The sequence below is a fragment of the Bubalus kerabau genome, chromosome 11, assembly GCF_029407905.1.
Source record: "Bubalus kerabau isolate K-KA32 ecotype Philippines breed swamp buffalo chromosome 11, PCC_UOA_SB_1v2, whole genome shotgun sequence".
Lineage (NCBI taxonomy): Eukaryota > Metazoa > Chordata > Mammalia > Artiodactyla > Bovidae > Bubalus > Bubalus kerabau.
In genome coordinates this window covers 104,526,614-104,548,364 of record NC_073634.1, presented here as the reverse complement: position 1 = coordinate 104,548,364, position 21,751 = coordinate 104,526,614, and the positions used below count along the sequence as shown (strand labels likewise).

At 47.2% G+C, this 21,751-nt stretch overlaps 1 protein-coding gene across 5 annotated transcripts in view; it reads left to right on the top strand.

Annotated features, from left to right (window-relative positions):
* RAPGEF1 (Rap guanine nucleotide exchange factor 1) overlaps positions 1–21,751 on the top strand; it is a 137,502-nt gene that overhangs the window by 71,680 nt on the left and 44,071 nt on the right. For 3 of the 5 annotated variants that reach the window (XM_055541456.1, XM_055541459.1, XM_055541458.1), the window contains exons 2-5: positions 589–728; positions 1,278–1,391; positions 5,772–5,950; positions 10,735–10,891. In XM_055541456.1, the coding sequence (XP_055397431.1) occupies positions 589–728; positions 1,278–1,391; positions 5,772–5,950; positions 10,735–10,891 (590 nt within the window). The remainder of the gene's footprint in view (positions 1–588; positions 729–1,277; positions 1,392–5,771; positions 5,951–10,734; positions 10,892–21,751) is intronic. The other 2 variants (XM_055541457.1, XM_055541460.1) reach the window with 1 other exon arrangement.

The window sequence follows — 21,751 nt, the reverse complement described above, 5'->3', positions numbered from 1 at the left end:
TCTGGATGGCTTGTGTTGGAGTACAAAATTGAGTAACAGGGATCAAAACGGACACCCTCGTCTTGTTCCTGATTTTGTTGAGGAACCAAGTTGTCTTTCACTGTGTCCCTGAGGGTTTTGAACACCTTAGGTCTACTTCAGTCTCCACGGCCAGCTCTGAGGCCTGACGCATGTCACTTGTTGCAGTTCCCTAACCAAACAATGAGAAGGTCCACTCAAAAGGGCCTTCATTCCCAGTTCTCATGTCCAGCCCTTCTGTGGTCCCACTGTGGTGTCTTTTCATCTTAGCCAGTTCCCTTGGACGTTGGTTAGATAATCAGATGAACTCTATAGGGACGCATGGAAGTATTTGCGTGTTCGTTTTCCACACTCATTTTGACTGCTTTCACCCTAACTTAGAAGGAAATTGCAAAAATTGAAAGGTGCAAGCAAAAGAGTTCGAATGGATCCGTGTTTCCTTTTCTTTGTAACCTCAAACAGTGAAAGGGAAAGATTTGCCTGAGGACAACACTCATTTTCACAGAAGGCGAATGAACCACAGCTTCTTCCCACTCTGCCTCTAACAGTCAGTACCTCCTCTGTTTTCAGACTCTCAGCGTTCTCATCTCTCCTCCTTCACCATGAAGCTGAAGGACAAATTCCACTCACCCAAAATCAAGAGGACGCCATCAAAGAAGGGAAAACCAGCCGAGGTGTCTGTGAAGATTCCAGAGAAGCCCGTGAACAAAGTAAGCTGACTCCAGGTGTTTCTCCTGGCCTGCACCTGCTTTGAACAATGTGTTTGTGCTGTTTCTGAGTTCATGCCCTGGGGACTGAGCTTTCAGTACAGAGCACCTTTCCTGTAGCGCTCCACAGTTCCAGGTGGGGTCTTCTGTGTCCTTGTGAAATAGAAACCTTTAGGATGGGTGAGTGTTTCTCCCGTTAATAAGAGTCCAGATTGGTTGGCTAGAACAGTTCTTTTCCAGATGTCATCCTCTGGGCATTTAACACAGCTCAGAACATCACATTCACACCCCAGGAGAGGCCCATGTTGCCCCCTGACACACACATGTAGATTTGTGATGTCCAGAACATCCATCATTTGGTTCCAGGGTCCATGCTCTGAAACTTGCTAAACCCTTGAAACCCAGCTGAAGATGCCCTCAAACACCAGGAACCTCAGCAGGGCCAGTCAAGCCAGATGTGTTGCAACAGCTGTTGATTTTCGTCAACCCCTTCCCTTCAGCTTAAAACGGCCATTTCAAGCTCTGTAGGAATCCAGGTTTCCTCTCTTCCAGGAGGCAACAGACAGATTTCTACCAGAGGGCTACCCTATCCCCTTGGATCTGGAGCAGCAGGCAGTAGAGTTTATGTCCACCAGTGCTGTGGCTTCCAGGTCTCAAAGGCAGAAGGTCAGTGTGATGCTAAGAACAATTGGGTTTGCCTTGCCTTCTACTGCAGAATCCTGGCCCATGGTTTTGGGGATGGAAAAAAAAAAATTCTGTTGCAATATCGTTGTGTTCAGTTGGGTGGCAACTGTGGGCTTAATTGTTCAGGAAACAGTCCAAGGAGCCATGGATAAAAGTCAAAGTTTATCCAGGCCTCCATGGTCTTCAGAGCAAAGCAAGCCCAGTGCTCACGGTGAAAGCTTGGGGATTCGGGGATTGGTTTGGGTGTGCTGCTTGGGTCCAACGGGTTCGGGGGGAACGGGTGAGTCTCATCTCTTAAGACCAGCTGTTCTTTCCTTGAGCTGCTAAGATGCTCTGGACAGTTGAGAAGAAGAAGGGCGTGTAAAGTGTAAGGTCTCTTTAAATGTCTCGCGAGACTCCTGAGCGTGATGAGATAGCACAGAACCAGTGTCTCATAGCCAGGGACTCCTTTTGTGCTGCTAACATTTACCAAGCCTGTTCTTAGCCCCACGCTCAGTGCTTTCACTCGTTCCCTTACTTAATTCTCATTATATCCCTGGGAGGTGGAAACTTAAACTTTGCAGACAAGGAAACTAGGGCTATGGAGCAAAGCCATACAAAGAGCCATACAAAGAGCGGTGACCCAGAGATGGAAACACAGCCACCAGACATCACGTCGAAACTCTAACCATGTTACGTTTATTCTTTATGAAAGTTTATTTTTTAATACCTAAAAAACCTAATGCTAATCCCCACACATAACTGAACATAAAAACAAAATTAAACTCAGCCAGGTAAAATAAAGACAAGCCTGTCAGATAAGTAGAAACTCAATTCTTTAGTAACTGTCCACAGTGTAGTCTGTAGAACTGTTGTTATAGCTCAGCTGTCGATTTAACGCCACTAGCAAACACTGCCCTGTTGCATAAACACATAGTTGTTGAATTTTGCAGTGTGCTTCCTCTTGTTTTTGTGTTGACCAGCAGAATATCTTAAAATACTAGTTAAAAGTAGGGAAAATAAAGGTTTTCAGTCCAGAGTCTTTCACTGAATCATTTTTCCTGCCCCATCTGTTAACAAAAAGAAGCTAGAGAGCAAGAATGAACTGTACGTTGTTTACCAGACTGGTCTGAATTCCAGATTGAAGAGAGGAATAAAGTGCAAGATTTGGTCTGTACCACAATTATTATTTTTTTAAATCACAATCTGTTTAGCAACCCCTTGGAGCTGGCTTTTATATGGAACAGCAAGAAGAGTGTCAGTTGTCATCTGACACTGTCCAGGGAGCCCAGAGCAAAATGGCGCACTAAGCACTGTGTTTTGCTAGTGAACTCTGATAGGGAACTGTTCCAGCCTCTCACTTCTTGGCGTTCCCCGCCCCTTTCTTCTTTATTCCTAGAGAAATGATAGAGGCAACTTGATGTTCAAGTACCCTTTCGTTAGTGGGGGCTCCTGCAGACTCCAGGGCACAGCTGGCAATGTCTGGAGACATTTTTGGTTGTCAAAACCAGGAGACTGAAGCAGGTGCTACTGGCATCTGGTGGGTAGAGGCCAGGGATGCTGGTAGGCGTTGGGCAATGCTCAGGACAGCACGTCCCCCACTCCCCCACAACAAAGAATCATCTGTCCTAAAATGCACATGCCGTGGCTGAGAAACTGTTCTCTAGGAAGGAGCTGTATAGATCCTCCCCCAAGGAAGAGCATCCCCTGGTTCCAGGTCATCACCCTTTAAGAAGGGTGGAGTTTCCGTGCCCTGTCACCTGCATGATCCAGAGTGAGTTCAAACCCACTTGGAGGCTCACAGTCAGGACTGGAAGTGTTGGGGGTCTGCCTGCCAGGGTGTGAGCGTCGCTGACTCTGTCGGAGACATCTTACCATAGCCTGTCATCTGCTGTCATCCTTAACTATTACTTACTGTCTTACAACTTAATGTTTCTGTGTATAGTCTCATTGTTCCCAGGATGTTACCTGGGAAGCTGCAGCTCAGGTAGACAGGAATAGATTCAGATTCACCCACAACTTACCGCAGGTCTCCCTGTGCCAGGCCCTGTCCTGGGTGGCATCACGCTGTCTTCCTTCTCACCTTGACTGTGCACACAAGCTTTCACTGTTGCTGGTACACAGAAAGTGTGGGCTCCGGGCCAAGGTTGCTTAATCAGAATCTGCTGTTCCCTTAATTTTATGAAATGCTTCCACAAATATTCTCCCCGAGCACGCCCCACAAGCCTCCTTAGCCCACCCAGCGCAGGCATTAGTCTTCCCATTTTGCACACGAGGAGCCTGAAGCCCAGCGGTGCCTTGGGATCGCGGCCTCCCCCAGCACTGCTGGCCTCGGGTGGCTTCCAGGCCTGTCTGCGCCATGGTGGCCCCTAACCCCCTGACACACAAGGAAGTGTGCAGGTGGGTGCCCCTGCCTATAAAGGCCCTGGCCTCAGGCTCCTGGTTCCTGGGCGTGCTTCTTCTGGGTGTCTCATTGTAAACTCTCGACTGCTGGCTGCGTTTTGTGAGAAGCCATGGTTTTAACAGCTGGAGAGAGGTGGGGAATGCACAGCATTCAGAGGGCACTGAGTCAGGGAGTAGAATCTGCTGGAGCGTTAATGGATGAAACCCGACTCTGCGGGGTGTCACGCCTCTGTTAGGAGCCCAGGGCAGCCCGGTTTGATCTCTCTGCAAATGACAGGAGAATTATCTGTTGTGAAATACCTGCTACTTTGGAGGCCTCCCATCTTCAGGTCAGCCCCTTTCTCCCTAGCAAACCTGGGGACACATTTTCTTAAAACATTGCCGGCCTCCTCCCCGTTTCGTCATGCTGGCGCCTGAGGAGTCCTGAGGTGCTGAGGTGGCAGTGTTGCGGCCATCGTCCTCTTGCCCAGCCAGCCAGTGTGGTTTTAGTCACGTTTGATGTCTGCACGGCGCCATGATTCCTTCAGACTGAGGTTCCTCTGAGCCCCGTGTAGGCCTAGGCAAAGCAGAACGCTCTTGCCTTGAGCTAGAGAAGCAAGTGCCTGGCTCTTGGAAACGGACAGTAAATAAAGGTGTCAGTTGGTAAAAAGAGAAAAGTAAAGTGAGGGCAGAGACCCCCATGCTGGGAATGGGAGCATGGTATCCTGGTGCTCTACAGGGCACCTTTGGGGTAGTGCACCCACTGAGAGGAGCTAAATCAAGTCTCTGAAAGTCGTCCCACTAAAGGGACTAATGACTTCTTAATTCCATCTTTATGGTTTTTCTTTGATAGTCCCATGAAATCCACTATTTAAAAATTTAATTTAAAATGACGTTTCTCATTATTTTAAAAGAACTAGTGTTCAGAATCATAATCACTTTATTATGTATCACTTTTTAATGTATAGTTTTAAATCTCCTTTTTTAAGAAATTATCTTCTTCTTCTTGGTGGATTTTGTTTATATAGTCCCTGGAGCGCAAAGAGCCCATAGGTGGGAGTTTTCCTCACATATACTACCCTTTATTTGCCCTGGGCAAGCAATTGATTCTACTTGAATGGATTATCCATTTTGGGATTTATCTATTTTAATGATTATTCTTGGTTTCCCTCTCCCTGCCAGCCAGCTGGGACCTGGGTTATTGACCTCAGGGTCAGTGTAAGGAGTGTGTTTACCCACTGACCGTGGACTCAAGGGACTCCCCAGTCAAAGAGGAAAGACTTGGGTGTGGGAATGTGAACGCTGGGAGGCCCAGGGCTCTGTGCTTTTATTTTCTTCCTTGGTGAGCTTTCCTCAGGAGCAGAGATACTCTGGATGCTGTTAGCGGTTGTGGCAGGAGCAGTGCCTGAATTTCTGCCGTCTGTCCAGTTCCTCACCCTTTCACGCCAGGGCTTCCAGGTCCTTTGGGAGAGCCATCTCATCTCATTGAGAGGGCACTGCGTCTGCAGGTCAAATGTGGAAATCCAACAAGGAGTCCTGGAGAATGGGCTTTGAGCACTAATGCCTCTGACCAATCTCACACAGCCCCCAGGACCTTGAAAGGCCTGGGGTTTCTCAGTTTGATTTCCTGGATAGACGTGCACAGTACCCAAGCATCCTACAGCCATCAGCAAATCAGTCTTCACTATACTTGCTGAGATTAGCAGTGATAGTTCCGTGTAGTGGAGGAGGAGACCCCGGGCGAGTCTGTCTCTGTCTAGGAAGGGACTTAAGAATACCTAAACTGCTTTTCTCCATCCAGCCCCTTCTTCTGCCCCAAGTCTGGCCTCTGTATCCTGATTGCAGTCCTTAGGGAAACAATTTGACTTAGTTTCTGCAGCAAGAAGCCCTTTCCAGTGGCATCAATCTCAAAGTGGTCTACAGGAAATTTTATTTATTTCTTTTAAAAGTCACTCCCTTTAATCTCTCTCCTCCCTCCTTATGCTTAACATTTCCTTTCAGAACCTGAGCTGGCTGGAGGAGAAAGAGAAGGAAGTTGTCAGTGCCTTGCGCTACTTTAAGACCATTGTGGACAAAATGGCTATTGATAAGAAGGTCCTGGAGATGCTCCCGGGGTCCGCCAGCAAGGTGCTGGAGGCCATCTTACCCCTGGTGCAGAGCGACCCTCGAATTCAGCACAGGTGAGTCGCTCCGAGGTGTGTTACAGCTGTGGAGGCATGGCGGCACCTTGGTTTGGGGGCCATTCACACCCGACGTTGCTGCGAACAGCGAGGAGTGCCGGGAGAAAAAGGAGCCCTCCTGCCCCTGCCCCCAGCCTTGCCCCGTGGTCGCCACCTGGCTTTCTCCCAAGGTCGAGGTCACTGTTACTCATGAAGCCTCGACGCTGAGGAAGCGCACCGCCAGTGCTGGGGGTGGCCTCTGGGTAAGCCTGTGGTTCCTTTTTCATACTGGCTGGCTCACTGGCAATCATCCCATTGATTTGGACACATTTTCCCCAGTTCCCTGTGTTAACCATAGTTTATTGTGACACCAAATCCTACCAGTATTTAGCTGCTTAGAGATCTTGACTGCTTACATTATTAAGCCAAAAGAGGCAGAGAGGAATCCCAGTAGAGCATGGACTAGTGAAACCTTGAGTTGTATCAAGCCAGGTCCTCCCAGACGGCGGCTGGATTCATTGAAAGCCAGGTACGGGGATGGAGTCAGCTTTTGTTGGGTCATGCTTCTTTTTTTTGCTAGAGTTCATTTTCCTCTGAAAGGTTAGTCAGCGGCTTGCCTCTGTGTTTGTTGTTAACCACAGAAAGAAAAGCAGTATTGAATGTAATCTTCAGTGAGAGCCTTGCAGGAGCTTTCTCACGAGAGGCTGTCAGATGCCTGCTGGCTCTGTTTTCCTTCCCTGGTGCCTGTTGGGGATAAACATCTCTCTGTTTCAGTTCCTCAGGATGGTTTAGTGTCCTTGTAGCCCCACGGGGCTAAGCATTCATGAACCGCTTTCGGACCTTGGCAATGAAGGGCATAGTTTTCTTCTTTTGGGAGATAAAGCAAGCAGTATCTTCATTTCCAAGAAGCTACCTGCCCTGGGGTTTCTGCTGAGCCCTGTAGATTCTGCTGAGCCCTGTCTTCTGGCTTCTGCTGGTGGTCTTCTGGCTGGAAGCTCACTGGAGCCAGTTGGTGGGGAAGGATACAGTGTTGATAGGGCTTTGCCGGGTTCTGTCTTCACTTTCCACAGCAGGCTGCCGTCATGTACCCAAGCCTCAGGGGCAGCCAGTTGCTTCAGTGCCTTGTTCAGAGGCCCATGGAGGCCTCTGTGAGACAAGTGCTGTGCTTTCCCAGTGGGTCCCCAGTGCCCGGCTTGTGGACGGCCCGGTGCGGCTCTCCTTGGGGGGAATGTGCCTAACAGTAAGCTGGTTTCAGGTGCACAGACAGCTTTCTACGAAATGCTCTGATAGACTTTTCATGGGCTGGGCCCACCATGGGAGAGTTCAGATCTGGTTGAAAACACCAACTCCCCCACTGTCTAACCAGGTGCCAATTTTATGGAGGGCGAGTTGCAAGAGAGTCACACTTACTAAACTTCCTGGGGGAGGAGACGCTGGGGCCAGACCTGAAGTAAGGCGGGTGCTGGATGGGCACTGGGGGCAGGAGAAGACAACCAGAGGAGCCAGGGCAGCAGGCAGGTGTGTCCCAGGAGGGAAGAGACTCACAGTCAGGTGAGCGAGTGTGACCACATGGGTGCTGACTGCTGGAGCCCCGCGCCCACCACCTCATGTGCCCCTCTCCCTGGGAGAGTCAGCATGGCCACCTTCACTGAGTCCTGTGAGCACGCTGGCCCCGTGCTGCTGCCCAGCCTCGCGCCCCCAAATGTCAGCCAACAGCTCTGCTGGGGAAGCTACTTTCTAGACATGCAAGCTCTGGGAGACTTGATCAAGTGATATGACAGTGGTCTGGGGTGTGTTTCTGTCCGTGGGGAGGTTTTATAATTACTTAACATCTATAACCATTTCCTTGAGGGGAAAAGAGAAATGCCTGGGTGTGGCCACAAGAAACAATGGTTTTTTCCCTTTCTTTTTTTCCTGGTAGTCCTTCGGTTAATACCATTTAAGGGATATTTTTCCTCCTGAAATTTTTCAAAAGCCAATTTATGATATTTTTATTGCTTTCCCTGACATGATCGAATATACTCCCTCAAATGTTTCTGTCAGCTTCCTTCCACCATCTCATTCCTCTTGGCACAGTTGTTGGTTACATGTGTGTTAGTTGCTCAGTCGTGTCCAATTCTTTGCAACCCTGTGGACTGTAGCCCACCAGGCTCCTCTGTCCATGGGATTCTCCAGGCAAGAATACTGGAGTGGGTTGCCATGCCCTCCTCCAGGGGATCTTCCTGACCCAGGGATCAAACCTGCCTTTCCTGCATTGGCAGGTGGATTCTTGACTGCTGAGCCCCCCGGGAAGCCCGTTTGTTGGCTGGGAGGGTGTTATCCTGCCTGCTCTGTGGGTGGGGTTCCAGCAGGCAGACTGTTGGCTCCCCTTCTCCCCTGTTCCCAGGGCAGTGGTGACAGGCCTGTGAACAAGCAGCTGGCTGCTGCTTGTGGGCAATGAACGGAAGTGTGAGAGCAGGATCCCTGCTCGCCCTCCATGTAGACGGCTTTGCTCCATTTTGGAAGCAGATGAACTGGTCCTCTGGACATTTTTATGGTACAGGAACCTCCTTCCTTTTTTAATGTCCTTCCTGTTACATTTAGACACAGGACTATTCTTCCTCCAAGCTAACGATGTGAAGGGTGGACACAATTACCAATATTTTTAGGTGCTCTCAGGAAAACGTTAACATCCAGTGCAGGTAGGAATTGAGCATCACATAAAAGTGACCCCTCCCAGCTCTTTCATCTAATTATCGCCAGGTGCTTTGGTGGCATCGGCTCAGGCGGGGTGGGAGGCCAGTCTTTGTTTAAAAAGGCCTCATCTGGGAGGAGAGGCAGAACTGCTAGGAGCACCTTCCCTTTCAAGACCACATCACCTATGATCCAGCCCCCAGGAAAGTCTAAAAGTTTTGTTTTATTCTCCTAGTCGTCCTTCCTAAGAGAATAGGTGTTACATTGAATACTCTGCATTTATATTATCCTCTAAAGCAGCCAAACCCTGGCTTTCTTGCGGCTCCTTTTTCACATTTTTCTTTTTTGTAATGGGACTTGAGGAGTTTGCTTTCAGTCTTTCTGACTCTTCTTTTCTCCCTGTTGGAACACGCACGGGGTAGAGTGAACAGGAGAGTAGGAGACCAGTCTCCTGGAAATTCTCTTCCTCCTTATCTGATTCTGAAGAGCTTCTTGTTTGAGCCTTGTTTGGTTCAGGTGTGTTTTTTTTTTAATGGCTTTATTTTTAGAAGCTGTTTTAATCATCTTACAATATTATGTATTTTTTTTACAATTATATCTGTGGAGAAAAAGCATACTTTTGGCTGCTAAATATCAGCTTCTTTTTTTTTTTTTTTTAATGGGGGAGGTAGCAGTCCACAAATTTTCTACACTTTTGGTCTTCTTCTATTGTAATACATAATATTAAAAGATAGAAAAATAATTCCTTCCATAAATCCTCAGGATAATTATCTTTAGTTATTTTAGAAATATGTGTAAGGTATAAAACATCTTCATTTTGGCCTCTACTCTACAATTGTTAGGGCCTCCGAAAGTACTTGGGGCTTGTTTTGTGTTGTTGCGAAGTTGATACCTCTGCCACCACCACAGGTCACCTCGCCTCTGACTTATCCTTCTTAAAGTACCCTTCATTAGTGCGTTCCTCGGACTTCTCAACCATGGTTTATTGCAGGGGATGACAAAGCCCAGCCAATATTAGAAGGAATTCTAGTACATTTCAGGTCTCTCTGAACTCATATTTAAGGGTTATTCCTTGAGACTTCCCTTGTTGGAAATGGTGGTCCAGTGGTTAAGACTTCAGTCTTCTACTGCAGAGGGCACAGGTTTGATCCCTGGTCTTGGAACTAAGATACAAAAAAAAGCTGTTCTCTAAAAGACCCTGCCTGCTAAAAGCCCACAAACCTGTTGGTTCTTCATGACACATATGGGTTTTTACTTTCTTAACACCAGAAACGCTTTGTATTGGAGTGCACCCAATTATTTGTGATAGTTTCAGGTGAACAAGGAAGGCACTCAGCCATACATATACATGTATGCATTCTTCCCCAAACCCCCTCCCATCCTGGCTGAAGCTTAGGTTCTCAGTGTGTCATTACAGAAAGAATTCAGTGAGAGACAAAGTGAGAGGTGAAAAGTGAAGTTGCTCAGTCGTGTCCTACTCTTTGTGATCCCATGGACTGTAGGCTACCAGGCTCCTCCATCTTCCCGGCAAGAGTACAGGAGTGGGTTGCCATTTCCTTCTCCAGGGATTCTTCCCGACCCAGGGATCAACCCAGGTCTCCCTCATTGCAGGCAGACACTTGACCATCTGAGCTACCAGGGAAGCCCAAGTGATAGGTAAGAAGTGGATTTATTTAGAGAGAAACACACTCCATAGAGTGTGGGCCATCTCGGAAGGTGAGAGCAGCCTGTGAGTTTTTATCTAATTCAGAATAAGACGTGTACAACACTCTGACCTACTCGGAGGAGAGGAAGGTGGGCCATTCCTTGAGAGACGTTATCAGAATCTCGTGGAGGATGTGAAGTTTGAAAAAGCACATAAACTCTCGTGGTGGAATTTTTATACGTTATAGTTGAGAAATAAAAAAAAAAAACTTAGACCAGAATATAAAGCTCCACAAAATCTTCATCTGATGTAAGAAAATAGGTTCAGGGAGGAAAAGTGTATTTATTAAAAAGAGGTGCTGATTTTATAGAAAGGACTGAGAAACCCGAGTCACTGAGAAACTAGGTCTATGCTAAACAGAAGACTTAAAGTGATGGCCGTGCTTTGGAGTTTTAATATTCTCTTGAAAATCTCCTCCTGCCTCCAGCTCAGCCCTCTCCTCCTGCTACAGCCGAGTGTACCAAAGTCTCGCCAACCTCATCCGTTGGTCTGACCAGGTGATGCTGGAAGGCGTGAACTCAGAAGATAAGGAGATGCTGACAGCTGTGAGGGGGGTCATCAAGGCCGTGCTGGATGGAGTGAAGGTACGTGCAGGCCCCGGTGGCCTCAGCGGGGACTTGCAGCTGCCTCACTGCCGGCTGTTGGTCTCACAAGAACTCGTTCCTAAACTCCTGAACGTCGGAGTGAACGTCTTCCGGTGTCTGCTGTTGGGTGCCACTCTATCTCACAGCTGTTTCTGTCTCTCTGGTACACATGCTCTTACGGCCGTATCACCTTTGGTGGACTGGGCCCATGGTTAGAAAAGCTGCCAGAGGCAGTCAGCCTGTCCTGGGCCTTGTGTTAAATCTGCACTGAGTCTTTATACTACAGCTCTGGCTGTGCACACCTGCCAGCTCGACAAAGGCTGGTGGAAACTGTTTTTGCGTTGACTCTTAGCAAAACTCCCAGCATGTCAACTGCTACCGTTTCATATTCTAAGAACTTCTTAGAATATGAAAGCAGGATTAGTAGAAAAGCAGGATTGAGACAACTTAGAAGTAAAACTGAAATCTATGATGTAGTTTGTGAATTTACTACCCAGGGAAGTCAGAAATGGCATAATAGAAAATTATGAATCATTGTTAAGGTGGGAAGCAAAGTCCTTCTAAGGAAGGTTCTATGGTTCTGGAATTGGGGTCCAAGGGACAAACCCTAATTGAGAAAATAAGTTTCAGTGAATAAGGAGCAAGGCAGAATGTAGGGCAGGAAACAGGTGGGAGCCTGCAGGTCAGGACGCAGGCTGTGAGCGGTGAGCAGGTGTGGACCCTGCTGTTAGACGAGGCTGTGTGATATCGTGGAAGGAGGGCTAGGCTGGAGCCCAGTTAGATTTCACACCCGCGTTCACCTCAACTTACCAGTCTGTGAACTGGAGCAATTTCCTCAAGTGCTCTGAACCTTAGTTAACTCATCTATAAAACACGTGTAGTTATGGCACCCTATATCGTGGGGCTGTAGGAAGGATTAAATTATTTAATGCATGTGAAGCTTTTAGAACTACGTCTGCACACGAAGCACTCAGATCTTAGCTGCTGTTTATCATTAATTATGTGGTGCTAGAGGTGCTCTTTGCAAATAGACCTCTTGGCTTGAAAAACTGGGGTGTTCTCCTCTCTAGACCCTCCTGTCCAAAATGGCAGCCGGGCTACTTACCCTAGGTCCAAAGACTTCCTTCCCCATTCAGCCATGCTACTAGACTCCTAAAGGCTGCCTCCTTGGACAGGTATTCCCCAGAAGCTCTGGAGAGTAGAGTAAGGACCCCCTGATGGGTAGAAATTACAAACAGAAGGCTGAGAAAGTGTTGCTTAACATTCCACACTGCTCTGGAATGAATATTGGAGAAGGAAATGGCAACCCACTCCAGTGTTCTTGCCTAGAGAATCCCAGGGACGGGGGAGCCTGGTGGGCTGCCGTCTATGGGGTCGCACAGAGTCGGACACGACTGAAGCGACTTAGCAGCAGCAGCTGGAATGAACCATGTGGACTGGGGTGATCTGGGTGGCTCCCTGCTCTGTATGAGCAGGGCTGCTCTGTCTTCGGGGACTTCCTGGAGCTTACTCAGAGGCAGGCGGGACTGGACGCCATCACAGCATCCTCTGAGAGTTCCCAGTCTCTTCATCCCCAGAACAGTTAGGCCCTACACCACCAGCTTTGGCCATGACACCTACAGAGGCAGACCGCGGTCGCTGCTGTGTAGGGCCTGGTGTCGCTTTCCAGACTTGGCACCTGGTCACACATTCTCCCGTGCAGGCCTCCTGGTCACTCTCTGAGGTCAGCAGGACAAGTGAGACGTGACCAGGGCCACGATTCGCCATCGGGGTGTGTGCACCTCTGCCTCGCCTCGCCTCTTCCTGTTCAGGCTTCTGGAAATGCTGTTATTGACAAGTGTTATTTCTCAGGTGACATTGTTAAGGTTTCCTTCTACTGCATGATTATAATAAAGATGTTTAAAACAAGTCAGAACATCACAAATAGAAGAGTTTCCAGGCATGAAGCTTTGTGACATTCCCAAGTGGATTTTCTTTATGGGATCATGAACACGCCACTGTCAGTTGAAAAGTTGTCTAAAAGAAAATATATCGGGTTTTTTCAGATTGATCAGGATGAGAGAGGAGAGGGAGCAAGAAGGAGACACCTGTTGTTTATGAACCTGTCAGTGTCTGAACTTTTCCACAATTGTCCCTAAAATATTTTAAGCAGAACAGAGATTCTCTCAGTGACGAGCTCGGGAAATTTAGATTTGTTTCTTTTATTCAGGAAACCATTAGTGAGAATCTCCTGTGTGCTGGGCAGTGTGGTGGAATTAGGAAGATAGTGATAAAACTGGCAGAGTCCCTGACCTGATGGAGTTTACAATCTAAAGGTGGAAAGGGCAACAGCCAAAGACCCGTAATTGTATAATTAATTATAATAGGACTGGGGCTATAGAGGAAAACGGGCGTGAGGTCTGTCTTGGGTCTTGGGGACCTTCATTTTTCAGGGTGATCAGAGATGCTTCCCCAGGGATGCTCCCAGGTAGGCTGAAGCCTATAGGATGAGCAGGAGCTGGCCTGCGACACCAAGGGATGTCTGTGGTTGGAGTAAGTCAAGACAGCAGGGACAATCTGGAACCTGTGGTGCTGGCATTTGTTGTTAAGGTCTAAGTCGTCATAACACTGAAAATTGACTCCCCACTTAACTCAAAGGCCCTCTCTTCCCATTTGCTGTAGAAACCACCTCCAGCCCAGGACTTGGCTGTTGGAGGACTGAGTTTCTCGAGGTCAAACAGATATGCAAGTTGGTCCTTTCAAAACCAAGACCCCACCTCTTCCTTGTTTTGCCTTTCCAGCGCTCCTTCTCCTCTCAGGTGTACAGCTTCTTACCTGTCTCTCTAGACTCTGCTCTACCTCTTTTCAGATCCTCTTGGATCTCCCTGCTGAGTCCTCCAGCTTCTCCAACAGCACACACACACACATTTAGTTTTTTGATTGAGGGAAAGAAAAAAGCCACCTTCTTGCACTGACCTGGGGGAAAAACTTTGGAATACCCACAGTTCTGTCCTTTGACAGTCACCAACCAAAACTGTTCTTCTGTACCAGACTCACCTTGAGTAAGGTGAATATTTTGAAAGAAATATTTTCCTGACTGTATGAGCTAGGGGTAGATTTGACTACAAGTAAATCCAAAATAATCCTGCCTTCAAGAGGTAGAACTTTATTTCTCCGTCATGTGTAAGACGCCTAGCGATAGGCACTCCAAGGCCAGTGTGGCGTTTTCACAGACTGGCCAGGATGTGGTCTCCTGTCCTGCTTTCTCATCGTCGTAACACACAGATTCCACTTCATGGTGCAGAACGGCTGTTCAGTCTCCATCAATTACAACTACTGGCAAGGAGGAAAAGAGAATAGGAAGTTGTGCCTTCTCCATTTGCTGGTACTTACGCCAAGGCCTCACAAACTCTCACATTTTATTGGCCAGAACTTAGTCATGTTCTGCCTGAGTGAAATTCTGTTAACAAAGAAGAGCAGATACTGTGGGGCACCTGGCTGTCTCTGCCACACTGACATTTAAGATCAGCCATTACTTTTATTCCCTGTTCAGCCTATTTTAAAATTTTTTATTATGACAAAGTTTAGACATTTGCAAAAAGAGAACAGTGTAATGAAGCCTGATCTCAGAGCTTCCATGGTTGGCCAGTCTTGTTCCTTCCAGACCTCTTCCTGCTCCTCTGGTTTATTTGGAAGCAAATTTTAGACATCCTAACATCCGTTCCTCTGTAAACACCTTAGCACATAGCTTCCAAGCAAGGCACTTCTCTGCGAAGGGCCAAATGGATGTTTCAGGCTCTGGGCTGTGCTTGGTCTCTGCTGCATATTGGCCTGTTGCATAGTCTTTGTTTTTTGTTTTAATTTCATTTTTTTAAAAAAAGCATTTTTACCTTGAGAGCCTTACAGAAGTGTCAGGGTGTGTCATTTCCTCGGTTCTGTCTCATCACAACAAAAATTTGACGCGACAGACGTTAAAGCCCTCAGCACGTCACAGCTCTCGGACAGTGTTACAGCTCTGCGTTACAGCGCAGTTTTATTTAGAAAATAAAGGAAAATACATCCTCGAGACGTGATGGCATGCGGACCCAAAAGACGCCAAGAGAAGAGAAAAAGAGTGTGCATGCAGAGGAGAAAGACAACCCCCCCACACACCCTTTGGCTCCTCTTTTTATATGTTTTTTCCCTCCCCCGGGTCTGCCCTATGTAAATTGGGCTAGCCAGGAGCGCTGTTCTACCTGAGGTCCTCACTCGTCAGTTGGACCTCCCTTTGTTCTATTTTCGCGGGCTTTTCCCTTCATTGTCTTTTAGCCACTGCCATTCTGGACTCCTTTGTCCTATGCTAACTACCTAACAGAAGCAAGCCCTTGGCTGGATTTGGCCTGCAGGGAGTAACTTGCTGTTTCTAAACAGTTTGTTTTTGGAGCTTATTTGTGTGTGTGTGTGTGTGTGTGTGTGTGTGTGTGTGTGTGTTTAAGGAAGGGTTGTTTCTCCTGAGAGTCCCATACTCTGGCTTTGCTGATTGCATCTTTACAGTATTATTTAACATGTTCCTCTGTCTCTCGAGGGCTTCCCTGGTGGCTCAGATGGTAAAGAATCTGCCTGCAGTGCAGGAGACTTGGGTTCGATCCCTAGATCAGACAGATCCCCTGGAGAAGGGAATGGCTAACCACTCCTGTATTCTTGCCTGGAGAATCCCATGGACAGGGGAGCCTGAAGAGCTACAGTCCATAGGGTCGCAGAGTCAGACACAATTGGGCGACTAACACTTTCACTTTTCTTTCTGTCCCTTGAATTTCCTGGAAAACTAGGCTGAATCAGATTCAAGTTTGTGTATTTAGAAGAATGTTTCTTGGGTGCTGCCCTGCAGTTCCTTCTAGAAGCATCTTTCCCCTTTTGATGCTAATAGCCGTTGATGGTTATTGCTTAAATGGTTCATTCCTTGGGGTTGCTAAATGGCAGCATTCTAATTCTTCCTGCCTTCCCTTCCTCATTCCTTAGTGGGAATACTTTGAGAGAGACCTCTCCTTGTCAGTCATGGTTACCCTGTGTTATAATTCCCAGGGAAGAGGCAGAATCAACGCTCAGTTCCTTTCTTTACTTACAGGTTATCAGAAAGAGTGTTTCTTAGCTTCCTCTAACATGACCCGTGGATTGAGATTTTTATTGGAACATTCTGAACGCAGGTGTATAAGCACACTGTGTCCAGTCCACTGCACATAGGACCTGTAGTGGTGTTCCCGTCCTGTCTTTGAGCAGTGACAGCGTCTTCAGATTGTTTTCTGAGTTCATTGTGACGTGATCCCAGAAGTCTTTGATAGTTTTCTCACTTTGGGGTATGAAAAGATGTTCTGGGTTCATCTTGTAGACTTGTGTGTGAATGGTAATAACTATATTGAGACATAATGCCTCCACCGTACACTTCACCCATTTCGAACGGACAATGTAGTGATTTTTAGGATCTTCTCTGCATCGTGCAGCCAACTCCACAGTTGATTTTAGACCATTTTCATAGCTTCAGAAAGGAACCTCATACCCTTTATACTGTCCCCAGACCCTGCCCTTGTTCTCTCCATCCCCCCAGCCTTTGGTAACTGCTAGTCTACTTTCTGTCTCTGTTCATTTGCCTCTTCTGAACACTTTACACGTATAAATAGACTCATGTACTATACCGTTTGGCCTTTTGTGGTTGGTCCTGTCACAGCATCATACTTTTGAAGTTCATCCATGCTGTGGCGTGTATCAGTACTTGATCTCTTTATTGCCAAACTGTACTCCATTGCATGGATATACCACATATTATTTATTCATGGACATATGGACATCTCAGTTGTTTCTACCTTTTGGCAGTTTGGGGTAATGCTGCTGCGGCAAACACTCAGGTATAAGTTTTTGTGTGGGTTGTTGTTGCTCAGTCGTGTCTGACTGTCTGTCTGGATATATGTTTTCATCTCTCTTGGGTATATGCCTAAGACTGCAGGGGCTGGGCCATATCGTAACTCTGTGTTTGATCTCGTAACAGACCACCATACTGATCTCTAAAGCAGATCTACCATTGTACGTCACCACCAGCGATATACGAGGGTTCCAGTTTCTCCACATCCTCACCAGCATGTGTCACCGTGGGCTTCTTTGACACAACTGCCTGGTGGGCTTGCAGCAGTACCTCACTGTGCTTTTGCTTTTCATTTCCCTGATGGCTGATGGTGATGAACATGTTTTCCTGTGCTTACTGGCCTTTAGAGAAACGTTTATTAAGATCTTTTGCTTATTTTTAAATTGTGTTATTTATCTTTTTTTTATTATCATTATTATTGAGTTGTAATCACCTAGTACATTTCTTCCCGCCAACCTGGCATCAGCCAGATTCCTTTAGGGAGCTCTGGTCCCCTTTCTCAGGGAATGGTGTTCAGAGACCTCATTCCACAGTTCCTCGTTGCTCCTAACTGACCACGTGCTAGTTTCTTTAAGAGAAAACATGTCCTGAGTTTATTCTGGTAGTTCCAGTTCACTTCCAGGACCACTGGAGTTTTAACTTAGCCTCATCAAGCTTATATCTTAATTTCCTACCTCCCACTCTGAAAAATCCGAGTTTTCAAAAATATCAACGTAATGACTCATTTGTCTTTTTCAGAACGCAAACACAGTAGTCTCAGAATAACAGCAACCTCCTCCATCAGCATGAGTATTAGAAATTATTAAAGATGTGTCAGAGTTATTTTTACCTTCAGGTTATCCATCATTTTGCAGTTATTTGAAATAGTTCTTCTTTGTGTGGCCATATGGCTACATGGTCTGTCCTATGTACCTTCTATTTGCGTACTTCCTGTGTGCAGTATTCTTAGTATTCATTGCTTTACGGAAGCGGAGAAAGAGAGGGAAGGGGAAAGAGGAAGACGACAAGGTATGTATAGAAGGCAACTGCTGTGTAGGAACTGTGTGATGTACTTTCATAAGTCAGAAAAGGCATCATGCTGCTATTTCAGGTTCATTTCAGGTTCATACACTCCGCGTTTGGGGGTGTTTTGTGGGTATGTTTTTTAAATTATAGGGTATCTTAAAGTAAGATAAGCCCTCCCCAGTCCACTTTCTGAGCAGTTCACCAAGTATTTTCTCTAGTAGACCTGCTGACATGAAGCACTGCACTGAACATTTACTGCTTTTTCCTTCTCACGGGTGTTGGGTGTGGAAGGACTTCCTATCCAGCTAGAAGTTGTAGCAGCAGCAGCTCCTTTGGGGCCGTGATATGCTCTGCTTAGTTACAGTCAGGGGAAGGGCTTTCAGTGATAGAGTAAGCTTGTTCAGGGCCTTTTTGGGGTGACTCCTGAAAGCTTTATTGAAGACACAAGCGCTCAGTTTCTCAGTTACACCCCTTCCCCATGCCGGCCTGGCCCCGCCTCTGGGCTGATGGAATCTGAGCTCTCCGCTGCCTGCCTTGTGTTGAAGCTGCTATGAACTCCAGAAGCAGCCTTCAGAAGTCCCCTGCCAGCCCACTGCCCGCGGGCACCTTGCCTGCTCAGCAGCCTGCCTTGTCCTGAGCACGGACGGGAAGGAAGACGCTTCCTCTGTTCTGTTGCTGCCACGCCCCCACTTAGGTTGGGGGCAAGGAAAGTCCCTTTTTGTCACCATGAAAGTCACACAGGGTCTGGGGTGCCCTGTGATGGCGTTATACCTCTGTAGTTACAGGAAGCTCCCCAGTGGCCTGCGTCCAGTGGACAGCTCGCCAGTAGAGGGGCTGTGTTGTGGCCGTAAGCTCAGGGCCCGGCAGAGACAGAGGATAGACGTTGACAGGTCGGGACATGACCTGAGCAGAGCAGCAGGCCCCCGGCTGCAGAGGAGGGCGCTTGCCAGCTACAGCATGTGTTCTCCCCATGTGAGCCCGGAGGACTTGGCCTCCCCACGCACAGCCCACGTACCCTCTGCCAGGCAGGGACCAAGAAAGTGAGAACAGATAGGAGTGTGTCTTACCTGAGCCCTGAACCGAGGGTCATTTCAGATGGAAGCATCTCTGTGATCACTCAGTATGAATAAAATGAACCTAGAAATGAAGCATTATGTATTTAGAAAGGAACTTTTCCAAATACCTTCTGGCTTTTGGAAACTGCTTTTCCGAGAACCGGCAGTTGTCTGATGCACAGCCGCCAGCTCTGGACCCAGTCTCAGTTGTCTCTCAGTCTCTTCTAACCTGTGCGTAGGAGGACCAGAAAGTCTGACGTCCTCCCAGAAATCTGGCTTCAATGGAGGGCGTAGGGCTTTCAGTGGGGTTGAGGGTATTGGCACGGTCGCCGAGGACACACCCATTCTAAGGGCACTCTTACTACCTGTGAGCGTGAAGGCCTACTGGCCAGCCTGTCTGGGCTGGAGGGCATGGTTACCATGCCCCTCGCCTGCAGCTCTGGGCCTGGGCCTGGCGGGGTGGGGGCCGGGGGCGCCAGGCTCTGCCTTGGTCTGGAATGCGGGTGCACACTTGCGCACGTGTGCTGTCTTCAGTGATTCTGTTGCCGTCGTTCATTAGTTGGCTTCGCACAGCTGCTTCTCCAGAAAGATGGCCTTCTAATTATAGTCACTCAAGAATTAGTGGAATGTTTTCCTGCCTCGGCAGATGCGAGTGTACACACTTCTGTCTTCCCTTGCCCTGCTCGTAAAGAGCATGAGCGTGAGTGTGGGGCTTCCAAGGACTCCCCCTGATGCTGCACCCCCAGGGTAAACTGCCTCCCCCATCCCTCTGCAGGCGACGGGATGCGGGGGGCTGCCTCCCTCTTCTGATCGCGTCAGCTCTTGGCTCTGCACCTCGTCTGTAACCACCAGCCAGGTAGCTGCTCCTTCAGCGTGCGGGGGCCATGTCTCACTTGTAGATGGTGGTAAACGGCCAAGGCAGACCTTCTCCTCTCTCCTCCCAGTCCTTGGCTGTGGGCAGCCGCCACCCTCCCCACCTCTCCAGGAACAGGCATCGGCTGTGGCAGAGTTGGATGACACGGACTCCAATTACATGGAGTATGCCTGTTTTCTCTTTTAATTGGTATTTCAGAATTACTGTATGTTCACTGTAGCAAATTAAGAAAAAGCAGGCAAAAGCAAGAGAATAAGGGGTGTTTCACAGCCATCTTTTTTTCCATACATGTGTTCTTGGTTGTGTTTTGTTTCCAAAACATACTGTGTATCCACCAGTGTACCATCTGGTGGCTTCTTTTCCACTTAACATTGTATTGTTTTTCCACACTATCATACATTCTTGTTCTGAGTTTTCTTAATAGTAGTATAATGGTCCATTGTTTGATTCTATCATAATTTATGTAATCAGTACCTAGTCCAGTTCAGTCACTCAGTTGTGTCCGACTTTCAGACCCCCAGGCCTCCCTGTCCGTCACCAACTCCTGGAGTTTACCCAAACTCATGTCCATTGAGTTGGTGATGCCATCCAACTATCTCATCCTCTGTCGTCCCCTTCTCCTCCTGCCCTCAATCTTCCCCAGCATCAGGGTCTTTTCAAATGAGTCAGCTCTTCGCATCAGGTGGCCAAAGTATTGGAGCTTCAGCTTCAACATCTGATCTCCCTTAGGATGGACTGGTTGGATCTCCTTGCTGTCCAAAGGACTCTCAAGAGTCTTCAACACCACAGTTCAAAAGCATCAATTCTTCTGCGCTCAGCTTTCTTTATAGTCCAACTCTCACATCCATACATGACCACTGGAAAAACCATAGCCTTGACTAGATGGACCTTTGTTGACAAAGTAATGTCTCTGCTTTTTAATATGTTGTCTAGGTTGGTCATAACTTTCCTTCCAAGGAGTAAGCGTCTTTTAATTTCATGGCTGCCATCACCATCTGCAGTGATTTGGGAGCCCAAAAAAATAAAGTCACCCACTGTTTCCCCATCTATTTGCCATGAAGTGGTGGGACCGGATGCCACGATCTTAGTTTTCTGAATGTTGAGCTTTAAGCCAACTTTTTCACTCTCTTCTTTCACTCTTTCATCAAGAGGCTCTTTAGTTCTTCTTTACTTTCTGCCGTAAGGATGGTGTCATCTGCATATCTGAGGTTATTGATATTTCTCCCAGCAATCTTGATTCCAGCTTGTGCTTCCTCCAGCCCAGTGTTTCTCATGACGTACTCTGCATATAAGTTAAATAAGCAGGGTGACAATATACAGCCTTGATGTACTCCTTTTCCTATTTGGAACCAGTCTGTTGTTCCATGTCCAGTTCTAACTGTTGCTTCCTGACCTGCATCAGTACCTAGTAGTGAATATTTAATTCTGGAATATTGACTAGTCTGATTTTATCTGTGACATAGAATGCTGCAGTGACCATTCTTTGTGGCTTAATTGTTTTACATATCTATGTTATTTTCCTTGGGTTAAATTGTTATAAAATATATGCAGATATTTAAGGCTTTTGATGTGAACTGACAAGTAGTCATCTTTTAGAAAGACTCCCCAAATCATTGCTTCCCTCTATCATGGAAGTCTGGAAGTTTCTGCTTTTATTACCATCAGAACTGGAGAACTTCTAATGATTATTGACCATTGGTTTTTACATTTGTGAATTTCTTTGGTATTTTTTTTGGTGTGTTCACCTTTTTTCTAGTTTTTGTGTTTTTTCAAAGAATGCTTGTTCCATGAAGGAAATTAATAGCATGAAGGGTATTAACTCTTGGCCTTCGCATACTTGTTGAGGTTGCTGGGCAGGGCGTTTTTAGTTGGAGAAGCTTTGCAATCTGATCTAGGGGCACACTGCCATGTTGCCCCCACTTTCTTCCATTGCTGCCTCCTCTGTAATTTTAGAAATAGTTGTTCATGATGAAAGCCTGAACTTCTCCTGAGACACAAGAAGGTCCTGCCCAGGAGTGCATCAACAGGAGAATGGATGAAGGAATTGGTTTATC